General features: G+C 60.0%; 1 protein-coding gene across 7 annotated transcripts in view; it reads left to right on the top strand.

Moving 5' to 3' along the window:
* The window catches only part of RAP1GAP (RAP1 GTPase activating protein), a 67,078-nt gene that overhangs the window by 37,742 nt on the left and 15,423 nt on the right, over window positions 1-13,913 (top strand). For 6 of the 7 annotated variants that reach the window (XR_010662392.1, XR_010662388.1, XR_010662391.1 and 3 more), the window contains 7 exons: window positions 6,324-6,359; window positions 7,357-7,404; window positions 8,592-8,630; window positions 9,187-9,372; window positions 12,707-12,810; window positions 13,083-13,161; window positions 13,543-13,596. Coding sequence is in view for 2 of the 7 variants with exons in the window: in XM_065929999.1 (XP_065786071.1) it covers window positions 6,342-6,359; window positions 7,357-7,404; window positions 8,592-8,630; window positions 9,187-9,372; window positions 12,707-12,810; window positions 13,083-13,161; window positions 13,543-13,596 (528 nt within the window). In the remaining 5 variants the exon portion in view is untranslated. Of the gene's footprint in view, window positions 1-3,440; window positions 3,577-6,323; window positions 6,360-7,356; window positions 7,405-8,591; window positions 8,631-9,186; window positions 9,373-12,706; window positions 12,811-13,082; window positions 13,162-13,542; window positions 13,597-13,913 lie in introns of those variants that run through there. The other variant, XR_010662390.1, reaches the window with a different exon arrangement.

Here is a 13,913-nt window from a genome sequence, read left to right as displayed (position 1 = left end):
AGAAATCGATCTGACACAGACCCTGCCCTCAAGGAGCTGTGGTCTGGTTAGGAGATAGATAACTAAACAACTTCTGCAGGGTGTCCAATACCAGTAATAACTGCTAGCATTTACTGAGATTTACTACGGGCTAAGTGGGTTCTTAATGTTTTGCATGCAGGATCTCATTTTGTCCTCAAACTATAACTACTGTGGACTTATATTAGTACTCTTCTTAGTCCCATTTTGCAGATGAGAAAATCGAGACTCAGAGAGGTTAAGTTACTTGCTCAAAGACACACAGGTAGGATGTGATGGGTCCAGGACCAGAACTCATGTTATCTAATCAGAGTGCCTGGTCTGGTGGCATTTCTAATGCAGAGGGTAATAAGCTCTCACTTTTGCAGTACACTTTTGAGATCCTAAAGCATGTCCATAGATATCATGCTTCTCAGTCTTGTCATCAAACTGTGGGTGGTAGGCATTCTCGAGATAAGGATCCAGATGCCCTGAGAGGTAAAGTGGTTTTCCCAAGGTCACACAGCCAATAAAGAGCAGACGCAGGATATGCCAAGCTTCTCGCCCAGAACTCTGACCTGGAACAAGGGCCAGGAGGGGTATATGGCCAAGGAATAGTGTACCTTTGGGGGATCACCACCTCCAAGGGAGTCCAAGTGTAGGTCCTAGGGACTATATCAGGGGGTCCTTGAGATCCTCTCCTGCTGTCTATGCCTGGGCAACAGCCCATGACTGGGCCGAGTGGATCCTGGGACTTGGAAGGGAGCGACTCCATGGCAGCTGGGTTCAGAAGTGAGGTTCCCAGTGCCTGTCTCCCTAAGCATCCGGCAGGAGGCCTGGGTTCACTTCCCCTCCCTGCGCCTCAGTGTCCCCATCAGAAACATGAGGGTCAGTGGGGCCCGTCTCCCTGAGTCCTGCCTGCTCAGGTTAGCTCTGGCCTCTTGCCCAATTCGGCTGGAAGCCTCCATTTGTGCCAACACAGGCTCAGATGGCTGCAGGCTCCAGACCGCCCCGTCCCACAGCCCACGGCCACCACAGGATCAAGACACAGTTGATGGATTGTTCTCCTTTGACAGGAAAGGAAGCTGAGGCCCAGAGAGACTGAGTGATCCTTCTGGGTCCCCAGCAAACCAGGGAGGGGTGCAGGGTCCCAGGTCTGTGACACGTTCTCCGTCCCCCTCTCCCGGCGCTGCTCACATTAATAATGTTGATGGCGGACCCAGTCCGAGGAGCAGGTGACCTCTGTGCATCAATGGGCCAAGCCCTGCCCCGCCCTGGGCCTCAGGTTCTCGTCTATAAAATAGAGGGGACACTTTCTTCTCTACCCACCAGGCCTGCTTGCAAAAGGGTGATGACTGGGAAAGTAATCTTGGAAAGTCGCAATCAGGAAGTTGAGTGATGACGAGCCTCATTATGTTCCCAGGGCAGGAGAAAACACCCAGAAGGGACACCTCTCTCTCACTGGGAAGCCGCATTGGTATAGACACAGAGCTACCCAAGGCACCCCTACCCTGTTTCCTTGTAGGGGTTTTTCTGCTCAAGGATTTAGAACTCTGCACCTGTTTACATATACAGCCTACCCACGCTGCATACATGGGCACATCCGCACGTCTGCAGATGCATTCAGACTTGCACGTGTGCACATGCATGTATATACAGACACACGTGTACAGACACACCTAGGATGTCCACGAACACACAGTCACATCTGCTCTCAGAGTCACATACACACACAGTTGCAGGCACACACATACGCAGTCCCCACTCCTGGCACACACACATCTCCACTGATGCAGGTAGCTCTTGCCTCCTCCCCGCGTGGGAATGAATGTTTCTCTGGCTGCATTTTGATGGGTGCCCGGAAGTGCTCAGGCCTGAAAGTGCCTGCATAAATCAATATTTGCTGCTGTTAATTATTAAAAACAAAGCTACAGCGTGTCTGGAGCACACATCTCCAGGGTTCCCGCCGGCTTCCTGGGCTCCAGCCTGACCCATAGCCAGGTCTAGGGGAAAGGAAGGTGCAGCACCTTCCTTCCAGGAGCCCTGGGCCCTGAGATGGAGAGTGGTGGGTAGCTGCCAACAACTCCTTCAGGAAGCTGAAGAGAGGTGGGGTACTGAGCTGGTGGGCAGCCCTGCCCTGTAGGATCCGAAGCAGCTGGTGTTGACTTGGCCACAACTCAGGAAGCAATTACTGCTTTCCCGGCATCTGCGTGGGGAGGGGGTGCTGCGGCCCTGCCCCCACTCAGGGTGGCAGACACAGTGCAGGGTCAGCTGGAACGGCCTGCGGAGGCCTTGTATTTTGCAGATGGGGAAGCTGAGGCCTACAGAGGTGGCAGGGACTCACTCAAGGCAACCTGGCAAGTTGTAGCAAGGGAAGAGCTAGAGCCCACAGATCCTGAAGTCCCCTCCATGCATGGGGCCTTGGCAGCTCCTGTTCCTGCCCTCTCCCAGGGTCAGGGGCACTAAAGGACAGGTATGGGCCTGGGGCCTGGGGAAGCCACAGTACCAGTTTGCCTCTGTCAGGTATTGGTGGGGAGGGAGGTAGATTCCTAGTTCTGCCTTTTCCTAGCTGTGTGACCTTAAGCAAACGTTATCTCATGGAATCAGTTCTCTCTTCTATAAAATGGGGGTGACACTCCTACCTCTTGGTTGTGGGGAGAGGATCAGACTTGCAAAGGGTCCAACATTAAGCAGATGCTCAAGAAAACCCCTCTGTCTCCAAGCGAAGCCTCCCATCCCCACCGCTTCCTTCCCGACTCCAAAGCCCAGCCCAAGAAGCCCATCTCTGAGGCCCCGAGGCACAGTACCCAGAGGAGGTTCAGTTCAGTCGCTCAGTCGTGTCCGACTCTTTGCAACCCCATGGACTGCAGCACGCCAGGCCTCCCTGTCCATCACCACCTCCCAGAATTTACTCAAAGTCGTGTCCATGGAGTCGGTGATGCCATCCAACCATCTCATCCCCTGTCGTCCCCTTCTCCTCCCGCCTTCAATCCTTCCCTGCATCAGGGTCTTTTCTAGTGACTCAGTTCTTTGCATGAGGTGGCCAAAGTATTGGAGTTTCAGCTTCAGCATGAGTCCTTCCAATGAATATTCAGGACTGATTTCCTTTAGGATGGACTGGGTTAAGAGGGGTTAGAAGAAGGACGTTAGAGGAGGCCAAGTAGGGACGCACCGGACAGACCGGGTGCTCCGGTGTCCGCTCTGGCGCCGGCAAGAGCGCGCAGGCGCAGTGTCCCGGGCCCGTGCGGGGCGGGGCCTCCCGTGTCCCCGCCCCGGATGCCCGAAGCCCCGCCCCGTCCCCGCGCCGCCCGTACCTGGCGCCCCGCCCCCTCAGGGCCGGGCCGCCGAGCGAGCCCAGCGCAGGCAGCGCGCCGCCGGAGCCCGAAGCCGCGAGCGCGGAGCTCGGCGCTGCGGGGACTCAGGCGCGGCTCGCGCGGGCCGGAGCCGGCCGGGCCAGGGGGAGCGACGCCGGGGTCGGGGGGCCGGGGCCGGGCCGGGCTCGGGATGGCGCAGCCGCGGCCCCTGGCGCCCCCCGGCCGTCCCCGGAGGGGATCGTTGCCTGCAGGGGCCGGCTGGCAGGTGAGGACCGGGGCGAAGGCCGAGGGGTGTCCCTCGAGAGACGGTTCGGCCCAACTTCTTCGGAGCCCGGCGGGCTCTGTCCCGGGCAGGGCGGGTGTGCGAGGCTCCGTCATGGAGGGTGTGTTCGCTTCTGGGCTGACACCCGGCCACCGCGGCCACGGGGCACACCCCTGCCCTGGGGTCCCAGGCCCTGGGCTCTTTCTGCAGCTGCCTAAGCAACAGAGTGCCCGTGGTGGTGCCGTGGCTCTGGGCAGGAGGGGCCCTCCGTGTGTGTGTGTGTGTGTGTGTGTGTGTGTGTGCACGCGCTAGCCCTGGGACCACTTCATCCGTCCCCTCCCCGCCTTAGCGAGGGGTCTGAATGTCCCCGTGTAACTGCTTGCTGTCCCTAGGCCGCTTGGCTCCCAGCCTTCCCGGTGTCAGGGCGCCTGGTCCATGAGTGAGGCTGTATCCGTGGTGTCACTTGTTGCTACTCGCTCTGGGTGACAGGTGACATGTGTTAGGTGTTAGGTGGTGAGACTCCCGGCGCCTGCTCCTGGTGAGGTCACCCCAAGTGGGGTGTCCTGGAGGACACAGGTGCCCCGGAATGGCCAGCGCTGGGTTGAGGCTGTGTGTTGAGGCTGTGTGGCTCGTTCGGGCACACAACTGCTGTTGTTTTCCAAGGTGCAGCACATGCTGCTTGTTGTACAAGGTGTTGGTCGACAGGCGTGTTTGTCTGACGGTCGACAGGCGTGTTTGTCTGACGGTCGACAGGCGTGTTTGTCTGCCGGGACTGTGTGTCTGTGGTCTCCTCCGTCACTGCCTGTGCAGTTGTCTCTCCCAAGCTCCCAAGTGTCGGGTGTGGCCTCGAGGGCCGTGGGTCACCCATCTCCTAGGGACACCTATTGTGCATTTTCCAGGGTGGGCATTTCTGTGGGCAGGCCTCACAGTGGGGTGCACGTGGGGTGTCCGTGTTTCATGATCTTTCACAGAGCTCTATGTGTGGGTGGGAGGGGGGTTCAGACCCAAGCCCCTCATCCTTGGCAATTAAGCACTCCCCTAGTTTTTGCATGCTTTTTTTTCCTTTTTCTCAGAGTGCTGTGGCATCAAGTCTGTCGTGTCTGTTACACGGGGTGTGTGACTGTTTGGCAGGGCGAGCTTGTGGGTGGGGGTGGGGCTCTGTGGCTCCACGTCCATGAACATACCTGCCTGTGTCTGCAAGTGCGTGTTATGTGTCTCTCAACAAACACACAGTCTTGAGAGCGGTCGTGTGGTGTCTGTGTAGTTTTATGTCAATTACTGGTGCCGTTGCACAGATTTTCATGTGGGTAGGGCTTCCCAGGGGGCTCAGTGGTAAAGAACCCACCTGCCACTGCAGGAGGCCACTCGAGTTCGATCCCTGGGTCGGGAAGATCCCCTGGAGACAGACATGGCAACCCAACCCGCTCCAGTATTCTTGCCTGAGAAATCCCATGGACAGAGGAGCCTGGTGGGCTATAGTCCATGGGTCTGCAAAGAGTTGGACAGGACCGAGTGACTAAAAGCAAGCACAGCAAATCACAGGAGTGGGTTTGCCTCTGTGCGTGTGGCTCCTGGGGGACATGGGCCTCTGTGTGTGAGGGAGCGTGCCGTTGTGCAACATAGGACACTGATATGCGTGTGTGTATGTTCATGTGTGCTCTGAGTCTGAGAAGCACTGTACACAGACCTGGTGGATTTGTGCATGTGGGTTTCTGTGTGTTTGCTTTCTTTGGTACAGTGAGACTGTGTTTAAATATTGGTGTGCAGGCCTGTGTGTGTTTGATCCGGAGAGAGAGAGAAAGAGGGCGTATGTGCTTCCTGGTGCACAACCCCACGGCACACGTGTGTGTGAGCTCCCGGGTGCCCCCACTGGGCAGCAGGAGCCGACTGAATTGAGGCCTTGAAGGTGCTGGGGGAGGGGCGCCCTCCTAGAGACTCCGGGGGCTTCCCAGGCCCAGCCCCCAGCCCCACCAGCCAGCAAGGATGCCGCCTTCCAGGAAGGCTCGTAGGGAGTTGGCGCTGGAGAGGCCGAAGCTGCCAAGCACAGCTGGCAGATGGCTGGATTAACCCCGTGTGTGCCCAGACTGGCCTCGAGAGAGCCCGGCGGCCGTGTGAGAGGGAGGAGGGGGTGTGTGTGCACGCACATGCAGGTAGGGGAGAGTGTGTGTGCACTCACACACAGGTAGGGGAGGGTATGTGTGCACTCACACGCAGGTATCGGGCCAGTCGGACTGCTCAGCATCCTCTTTCGGCCCCCTGCCCCCCGACAGCCCCCAGGCCCACACTGCTTCGTGGGGAGAGTGGGGTCCTCCTTCCAGAGGTGGGTGGAACCGCCAGCCCTCCCCAGGATCCCAGCTGGGTTCATCTCTGGAGCTGCAACCTGGGGCTCCTCTGAGCGGCTCGTGGGCCGATCCTAGCACTGCCACTCTTGCAGTGTGTCTCTCCCTAAAGGTCACAACACTCTTGTCTGAGGCCCTCCTTTGGGGCAGAGCATCAGTTGGGGGGCTGCCTGGTGAGGGTCCTGGGCTCTGGGTGGATGACCCTGGGCAGCTGGTCAGACTCCGCCAGTCCGTGGCGCAGAGCCCCAGCCTAAACCGTGTCCCTTTGGGTCCCTCTTGCTGCTCGGACAGGTCCCCAGGATTGGTCAGAGTTGGAGGACCAGGAGGGCTGGCGTGGGTGGAGACGCCTTGGGGACTTGCGGGGTCTGCCGGGCCACCCCAGCCCTGACCTGCTCTCCCCATCTCTTGCAGAACACAGATCTGTTTGAGATGATTGAAAAGATGCAGGTGAGGTGGGCTCTGAAGCCTGTTCTGGGGAGCCACAGAGGGGGCTGGGCTGGGGCTGGGGGGTCGGTCCTTGCTATATCTTCAGCCCGACATCTCTCTGAGGACTGGCCTGGGAGCTCTTGCTGACTGTGCTGGAGGGAGACGGTGACAGTGCGGCGTCCAGAGCTCCCCGTCGGGGTCAGAAGAGAGGCCAGGCACTGATAACGCCCGGCTTCCTGGCTGACCCCGGGCCCAGGCCCCACTTGGGTCTCCCCAGCTCCTATTCCTGTGGAGGCGGCTGGAGTCAGCCCCTCAACCCACCCCCACCTACATAGAGCATCGCCTGTCTCCCAAGAGCATCGCAGGCTCTGTAGGACCCCCATGTGGAGCGGGAAGAGGGCACGGGCCAACCAGAGGCTGGGCTGCAGGTTCCGGGGAGGGCAGCCCCCACCCCCTCTGCCTGCCCTCTCCGCTCCTCCGCTCTGGTCTTCCAGGCCCCTTGCCTGCTGTTTGGCTCGGGTCGGTGTTGGGAGGTGTGGGCAGGGGACTTGAACAAAGCTCGGGAGCTTGCCTGAGCTTGGTTCGCCCTTCAGACCCTGTCCCCCGCCATCTTTCCGTTTCTCTGCCTCTGAGTTTTCTCGTCTTTCCGTTCCCACCTCTCCCCCTCCTCCTCTCCCTCCCTCCCTGCTCTCCTTCCTCTTTTGCTCCTTCTCAGCATGCATCTGTGTAGACACGGCGCCTCCCTCCCCAGCTCCTGCATCAGCCCTGCCCCCACTCCCAGCAGCGGCCAGCGCCCCCAGCTGCTGCCCGCCTCCCTCAGCCCCAGGGCCTTCTAGGAGGGCCTGCTCTTCCGAGGCCAGCCGGAAGCCTGGGTACCCAGCACCCTGCCCTGGGAGCACCCACCCCTACCCCGCCCCCACATCACCATCTACCTGGAGGGGGTGCTGCCTGCAGCGGGGAGCGGCCCTGCGCTGGGCACAGCAGGGCCGTGATGGGCTGTGCTGCCTTCTCTTTGCAGGGAAGCAGGATGGATGAACAGCGATGCTCCTTCCCACCACCCCTCAAAGTAGGTCTGGATGCTGGTCCCACTCCACCTTTCTGGGGGCGGTCGGCTTCCTGAGCAGCGCGCTCCCAAGGGCTTGGGGATGGAAGGGGATGGGGACGGGGGAGGCAGGCCCCCTTTCTAGGAGTGGGAGAAGTGATGGCCCAGTGGAGCAGCCAGCCCAAGAGAACCCAGCATCCTTTCCTGGAGCGGTCTCACTGCTGGCCAGGTGCTAAGGCCAAGGGGGAAGCCGGGCACACCTAGTCCCTGTGCTCTGGGAGGCCGAGATGCAGAGAAATCCTTGCTTGCTATAGACCTGGGGCCCTGATTCCACTCCTCCTCACCCCCTCTACTCCGCTGTAAACTCACCCTGCCTCTCCAGGCTTCCCCCTTCCCAGAACTGAAGCCCCATCCCTCACGGCAGCCTGCTGTAAGAGGTTTTCCTTGAAGCCAGCTACGATGAGCAGTTGCAGGAAGATGCACGCCCAGGCTGGGGGAGTGGGGGGCAAGAGATGGGGAGGGGGTGGCCCCTCCAGAGGAGACTGCCAGGACACTCAGGACTGAAAGGCACGTGTGGAGTTTCTTTAGACTCAGAAGTTTCTTGGCGTGGGGGCTGCAGGCCTCCTGGTAGGTGTCGAGCTCTGTGGTGGGTGACTGGGGACCCCTGCCCTCCAAGAAGACCGGTGGCTCCTGCAGGAGTGGGCCCGGGGCTTCCGGGATGAGGGCTTTCCTGGGCACAAGGCTCATGCTTTGTCCAGAGCCAGGCTGCTCAAGGTGTGGTCCTCAGACCAGCAGTATCAGCGTCACCAGGAGGGCAGGTTGGCATGTAAATTCTTGGGCTCCACCCAGACCCACAGCCTTGGAAACTCTGGGGGTGGGGCACAGCGGTCTGTGTAACCAGCCCTCCAAGCCATTCCCATGCACTAAGGCCCACCGGCCCAGAGGTGTGTCTTCTGGGGAGGCAGTGAGCCTCCTTTTCCCCAGGCAGAGGGGGGCCCAGAAGCTCCTGCCAGCACTGAGTGAGCTCAATCTGCCCCAGCCCCTGCCTCGTGGGGCCACCCCCCAGCCCCGCACCGTGGGATGCGGAGGTAGGAATACAGCCCCATCCACTCCTCCCGCCTGGGGGCCGGGGTGGGTGGTGCTGGCGGAACCACGGGCGTCCTGGGGAGGCTGGAGGAAAAGGGTGACCTCTGCCCTGCCCTGTTTTGCAGACGGAGGAGGATTACATTCCGTACCCGAGCGTCCACGAGGTAAGCAGCCAGGGACCCCACAGGCCCGCCTCCACCCTCAGCCTGGGAGACGCTCTCGCAAGGAGTCCGGACACCCGGGTCCTCCTCCTCGTCACGAGCCTGACCGCAGGCCTTGCTGTGGGTGCCGGAGCCTCTGTTTACAGGCCCAAGACTTCAGAGCCCATTCGAACCCTTAGGCGTCTGAGCCCACACGCCAGCCTCTCGGCCCCCAGCTCTACCTGTCCCCATGCCCCCATCCTCCGAGGCTGTGTGTGTCTGGGTCTGGGCCTGCAGGGGGAGGAAAAGGGTTGCAGGAAAAAATTGGTTTGGTTTGGCCAAAAAGTTCCTTTGGGTTTTTTCCATCCCATTGTCTGTAAAAACCTGAACAAACTTTCTAGCCATCCAGATAGGTGGGAGGGGGCCCTGGGTGTGAGCCCTGGGACCCTCGGAGGCTCCGGGCTGTCCCCTGGTATCCCTCAGCCGTGGCAGAAGTGGCTCCGGGTCCGAGTTGGGGGGGTGTCCTAAGGGCCTCCACCGAGGTGCCGGGTGAGTGGCCCTCAGCTGAGTGCTCCTTCAGGTCCTGGGCCGAGAAGGGCCCTTCCCCCTGATCCTGCTGCCCCAGTTTGGGGGCTACTGGATTGAAGGCACCAATCACGAAATCACCAGCATCCCAGAGACGGAGCCGCTGCAGTCGCCCACGACCAAGGTGAAGCTGGAGTGCAACCACACCGCCCGCCTCTACCGGAAGCACTTTCTCGGCAAGGTGGGGTGGCCCGCTGGCCTGGGGGTGCTGGGCTGGGTGGGGAGGGGTCAGAGCCCAGCCCTGGGGGTGGAGGCTGGGCCGGCCAGCCATCCCAGGAGTCCAGGGAGCATGCGTCATGGATTCACTCATTCAGTCAGCAAACACGGATGTCACCAAGGCAGTGTGATGGCGTCTGGTTAGCAGAGTCTGCCTCTAAGTACGTGGGGCCCTGGGCAAGGCGCTTTCCCCTCTGTGTGCCTTGGTTTCTTCATCTGTACAAACAGAGAGGGTGGTGATTCCCACCTCATGCCTTCAACGCGATGATATTTGTGAGGCGTATAGAAAGGCCTCTGGCGCCAAGCAAGTGCTCCGTGAGCAAGTGATGAGCACCAGCTGGGTGCCCGGTCCGGTTCTGGGCACCAGCGATACAGCAGTGGGCAAAGCAGACCCAGGCCGTGCGCTCAGGCAGCTTGAGGTGGGGAGATGGTAATGCCGTGGGGTGACCCAGACGGGGGCAACCTCTACGCCACCACCCTCCCCAGATCCGGGACGCTGCCCCGGACAGTGTGTGCTATGCTAGTATCGCCCAGCTCCTAGGGGACGCTGCTGGATGAGGCAGCGGGAGCTGGGGAGGAGGTCACAGGCCGGGACCACATTCCAGGTCCCATCAGTTACAAGTGAGGTGGCGGAATGTTGCGTGGGCTCTGCAGTCTCGTGATCCCGGGGGCGCTTCTCGACTCATGGCGTGACCTTGGGCAAGTTGTTTATCCTTCCTGAGCCTGTTTTCTCATCTATAAAAATAAGGATGATAAAAGCACATGGGAAACATCGAGAACCATGCTTGGCCCATAGTAGGTACTTGGTAAAATGTTAACTGTTATTACGTCTTCATGATTAACTCTGTGATATCAGGACTGTCCTGATTTTTCCAGAAGAGGAAACAAGAGGCTCAGAGGTAAAGTGAATCGGTTCAGGTCACACAATTACTGAGCTCGGAGCTGGACCTAGCTCTGGCTGACCTTCCATTAAGCCGTGCTGTGGGAAGAGTCTGGCTTCCCAGGTGGCGCTAGTGGTAAAGAGCCTGCCTGCCGATATAGGAGACACTAGAGACGCAGGTTCGATCCCTGGGTCGGGAAGATCCCTGGAGAAGGGCATGGCAACCCACTCCAGTATTCTTGCCTGGAGAATCCCATGGACAGAGGAGCCTGGCAGGCCACAGTCTATAGCTTTGCAAAGAGTCAGACACAATTAAAGCGACTTAGCACACACACCGGCATGTTCCTAGCACTCGCATACATGCGTGTGTGTGTGTGTGTGTGTTTGTGCACATGCGGGAAGGAGGCACAACTCTCTGAGGTGCTGAGGGGCTGCGTGTACTGAGTCTGGGTCCAGGGCGTTGGCCTGATGTGGTGGGTATGGGTGCTAAAGTGGGGGGAAAGGGTGACCGGAACCAAACCAGCAGGCTATTCTGGGGACAAACCCAGAACCGGGCAGGGGATTCCACCCATGAGTGGAGGGCGACCTGCACTCCAGGAGCCCACTGTCCAGAGGCTCTTAGCTGGTGGGACCTGGGGGGCTGTGTGGACCGAGCATACAGTTGGCACTCAGAGGAGTTTGCTGACGGAGTGATGAGTGACAGCAGTGAGTGACCACTCACCATGAAGGTGGAGTCGTGAGCACCAGAGGATTGGAAGGGGTACAGGTTGGGGGTTCCTGGAGGAGCTATGATGACAGGTGGGCCCCGTCCTGGCAGAGGTTAGGGTGACTTTGGCCTTGACCCCCTGGGACCCTGAGCCCACTCTCCTTGGGCTTCTCGGGCCCTGGCCGGGGGAGGGGCGATCTGGGGGATTCTCCCCATCCTGAGGACTTCGATGTAGCCCTCCTTGCCAAGTGCCTGCCTCTCCCTTTTTGCAGATGGTGCCATGCATTGGGGGGTCTCCATTACTCTGTGCCCCAGCAGGACTGGGAGGTCTCTGCCCCAGGTCCCCACAGACTGCCCCTGAGCTGTGGATGTGTAGGGTCCATCCCCTGGCCCTTGCATGTTTTTCCTCCTGCCCTTTGAGTGCAGCTGTTTATATTTAAATAGGACTTCCTTCCTCAATGATGACTCCTGGGGCGGGCGTGGCTGAGGAGCCAAGCTGGCAGGAGAACTCAGGGTCACGTGGGGTAAAATCTGGCACCCCGGCCCGTGGCCTTGGGGCCTCCCAACCTGGAGGTGCCAGCCCTGCCCTGCACTCCGGGGGTGCCAGCCCTGCCGCAGTTTCCCCTGGGCCCTGGGGAGTATTTCTTCCCGACCTCCTGGCTTCCCAGGTACGGCGGCGGGAGGGTAGGAACCGGCCGGGTCAGCCACCCAGTGTGTTCATGATGTTTCATTTCCTGATTCTGATGGGTCCTGGCTTCGGGGCCACAGAGCCACGGGTTGAACAGTCAGTTAGTCAGCATGTTTTTATTGAGCACCTACTGTGTGGGCTTCCCAGATGGTGCCGTGGTAAAGAACCCACCTGCTAGTGCAGGAGACGAAAGAGACACGGGTTCGATCCCTGGGTCTGGAAGATCCCATGGCGTAGGAAATGGCAACCCACTCCAGTATTCTTGCCTGGGAAATCCCAGGGACAGTGGAGACTGGCAGCCTACAGTCCAGGGGTCGCAAAAGAGTCAGACACGCCTGAGCGCATGTGTGTGCACACACACAGGCACACAGACACACGCACACACAGACACTGTGTGCCCACCTCGGAGAAGGGCAGGGGCTGGGAGATGCCCTGTGTGTGCAGACGTGGTCCTGACTTTGCTGAGGACTCAGAGAGCCGAGCTGACTCCAGACATTCAGGAACCCCTTCTCTGCTTCGGGCCCTGTCTCTTCCAGCCCCTGCCGCCTTCCCACAAGATAGCTGGCCTCACTCCCATTTTATAGACTAGGAAACGGAGGCACAGAAGGGACGGTGACCTTCTCAGGTTGCCCTGCTGGCCAGCAGCAAAGCTGGGATTTAAATGCAGGTCTCTTTGAGAGCTTCTCTGGTGGCTGAGAAGGTAAAGAGTCTGCGTGCAATGCAGGAGACCCAGGTTTGATCCTGGGGTCGGGAAGATCCCTTGGAGAAGGGAATGATAACCCACTCCAGTACTCTTGCCTGGAGAATCCCATGGACAGAGGAGCCTGGCGGGCTACAGTCCACGGGGTTTGCAGAGTCGGACACGCTGAGCGACACGCACACGCACTGTCTGAGGCAGCGTGTGCCATCAGCCCGGCACCTGCTGCCTGGGGAGGGGCGCCCGCCCGGGGGTGAGCTGGCCTTCTGGCCGGGTTTGGAAGCCTCAGGCTCAGCCCCGCTCGCCCCCTTGGCCCCCGTCCTCCCAGGAGCACTTTAACTACTACTCGCTGGACAGCGCCCTGGGCCACCTTGTCTTCTCGCTCAAGTACGACGTCATCGGGGACCAGGAACATCTGCGGCTGCTGCTCAGGTGAGGGCGCGGCGGGGGGCCTGCGGCAGCTGAGGGCCGCGGACTCGGGGTCTGCGAGCCCGCCTCAGTTTACCTGCCCCCCTCACGGAGGCCCAGAGAGGGCCAGTGATTTTCCTGAAGCTGCACAGCAAGTCTGCGCCTGAGACAGGCCTGGCCCCTCCTCCCCCCTGGACCTCCCGGAGGTCTGCCCCTCCTGGTCTTACTGGCTGGGGCGGGGCTCCCGTCTCCCTTTCCCCCTTCCTCACCCCTCAGTGTGGGTTTTCTTCTCCCAGGACCAAGTGCCGGACATACCATGACGTCATCCCCATCTCCTGTCTCACTGAGTTCCCCAACGTGGTCCAGATGGCAAAGGTGAGGCCTCTGCTCCATCAGGTGGAGCCCTGCGGGCAACCCCAGCGGGCCCAGAGCTGGGCTGCGCCCTGGCCCCTGCAGACCCTCGGCTTTAGCCCCAGATTCTGGCCTGGGTGCTGCGACCTGTCTCTGGAGTCCTGCCCCTTCCGTGTTCCCCTGATGCCCGCACGCTAGCTGTGTGTTTGGGGCACTCTTTAGGGCACCTTTTGGAGACAGGGGCCCCCAGTTCTCCCTAGCCTATTCTGAGTGACAGTGAGCCCCGAGGCCGGCTTCAGCCTTGACTGCACGCCTCTCTGTTGTCCGGCTGTCCCCCGCCACCCGACTTTGGCCCGGGAGGTCCAGAGGGCCCATCCTCAGACCTCCCCTTCTCTCCTCCTGCAGTTGGTGTGTGAAGACGTGAATGTGGATCGATTCTATCCTGTGCTGTACCCCAAGGTATGGCTGGACCTGGGGCGGGCGGGTAACAAGGGGGTCAGGCATGGATTGGGCATCTGCAGTGTGCAGGGCACTTTTCCTAAGTTCTCTCATTTAATCCTCACAACAAGCCTGCAGAGTCCGCAGTTTGTAGAAGAGGAACTAGAGGCCCAGAAAGGCTTGGTGCCTTATCTAGGGATGCCCAGCAGATAAGGAAGTCCACATTTGAACCCAGTGCTGTCTGCCTGGAAGCTAACTGCCTTCCAGTTACCTCTGGAAACTCACAAGTGCCATTTGGGGACCCTTCTAAGGGTCATCTGTGCTCCCGAGCCAAGGCT

Source organism: Muntiacus reevesi, chromosome 3 (genome assembly GCF_963930625.1).
Source record: "Muntiacus reevesi chromosome 3, mMunRee1.1, whole genome shotgun sequence".
Taxonomy (NCBI): domain Eukaryota; kingdom Metazoa; phylum Chordata; class Mammalia; order Artiodactyla; family Cervidae; genus Muntiacus; species Muntiacus reevesi.
The sequence above is the reverse complement of the archived record's forward strand: the minus strand, read 5'-3'. Positions and strand labels throughout refer to the sequence as shown.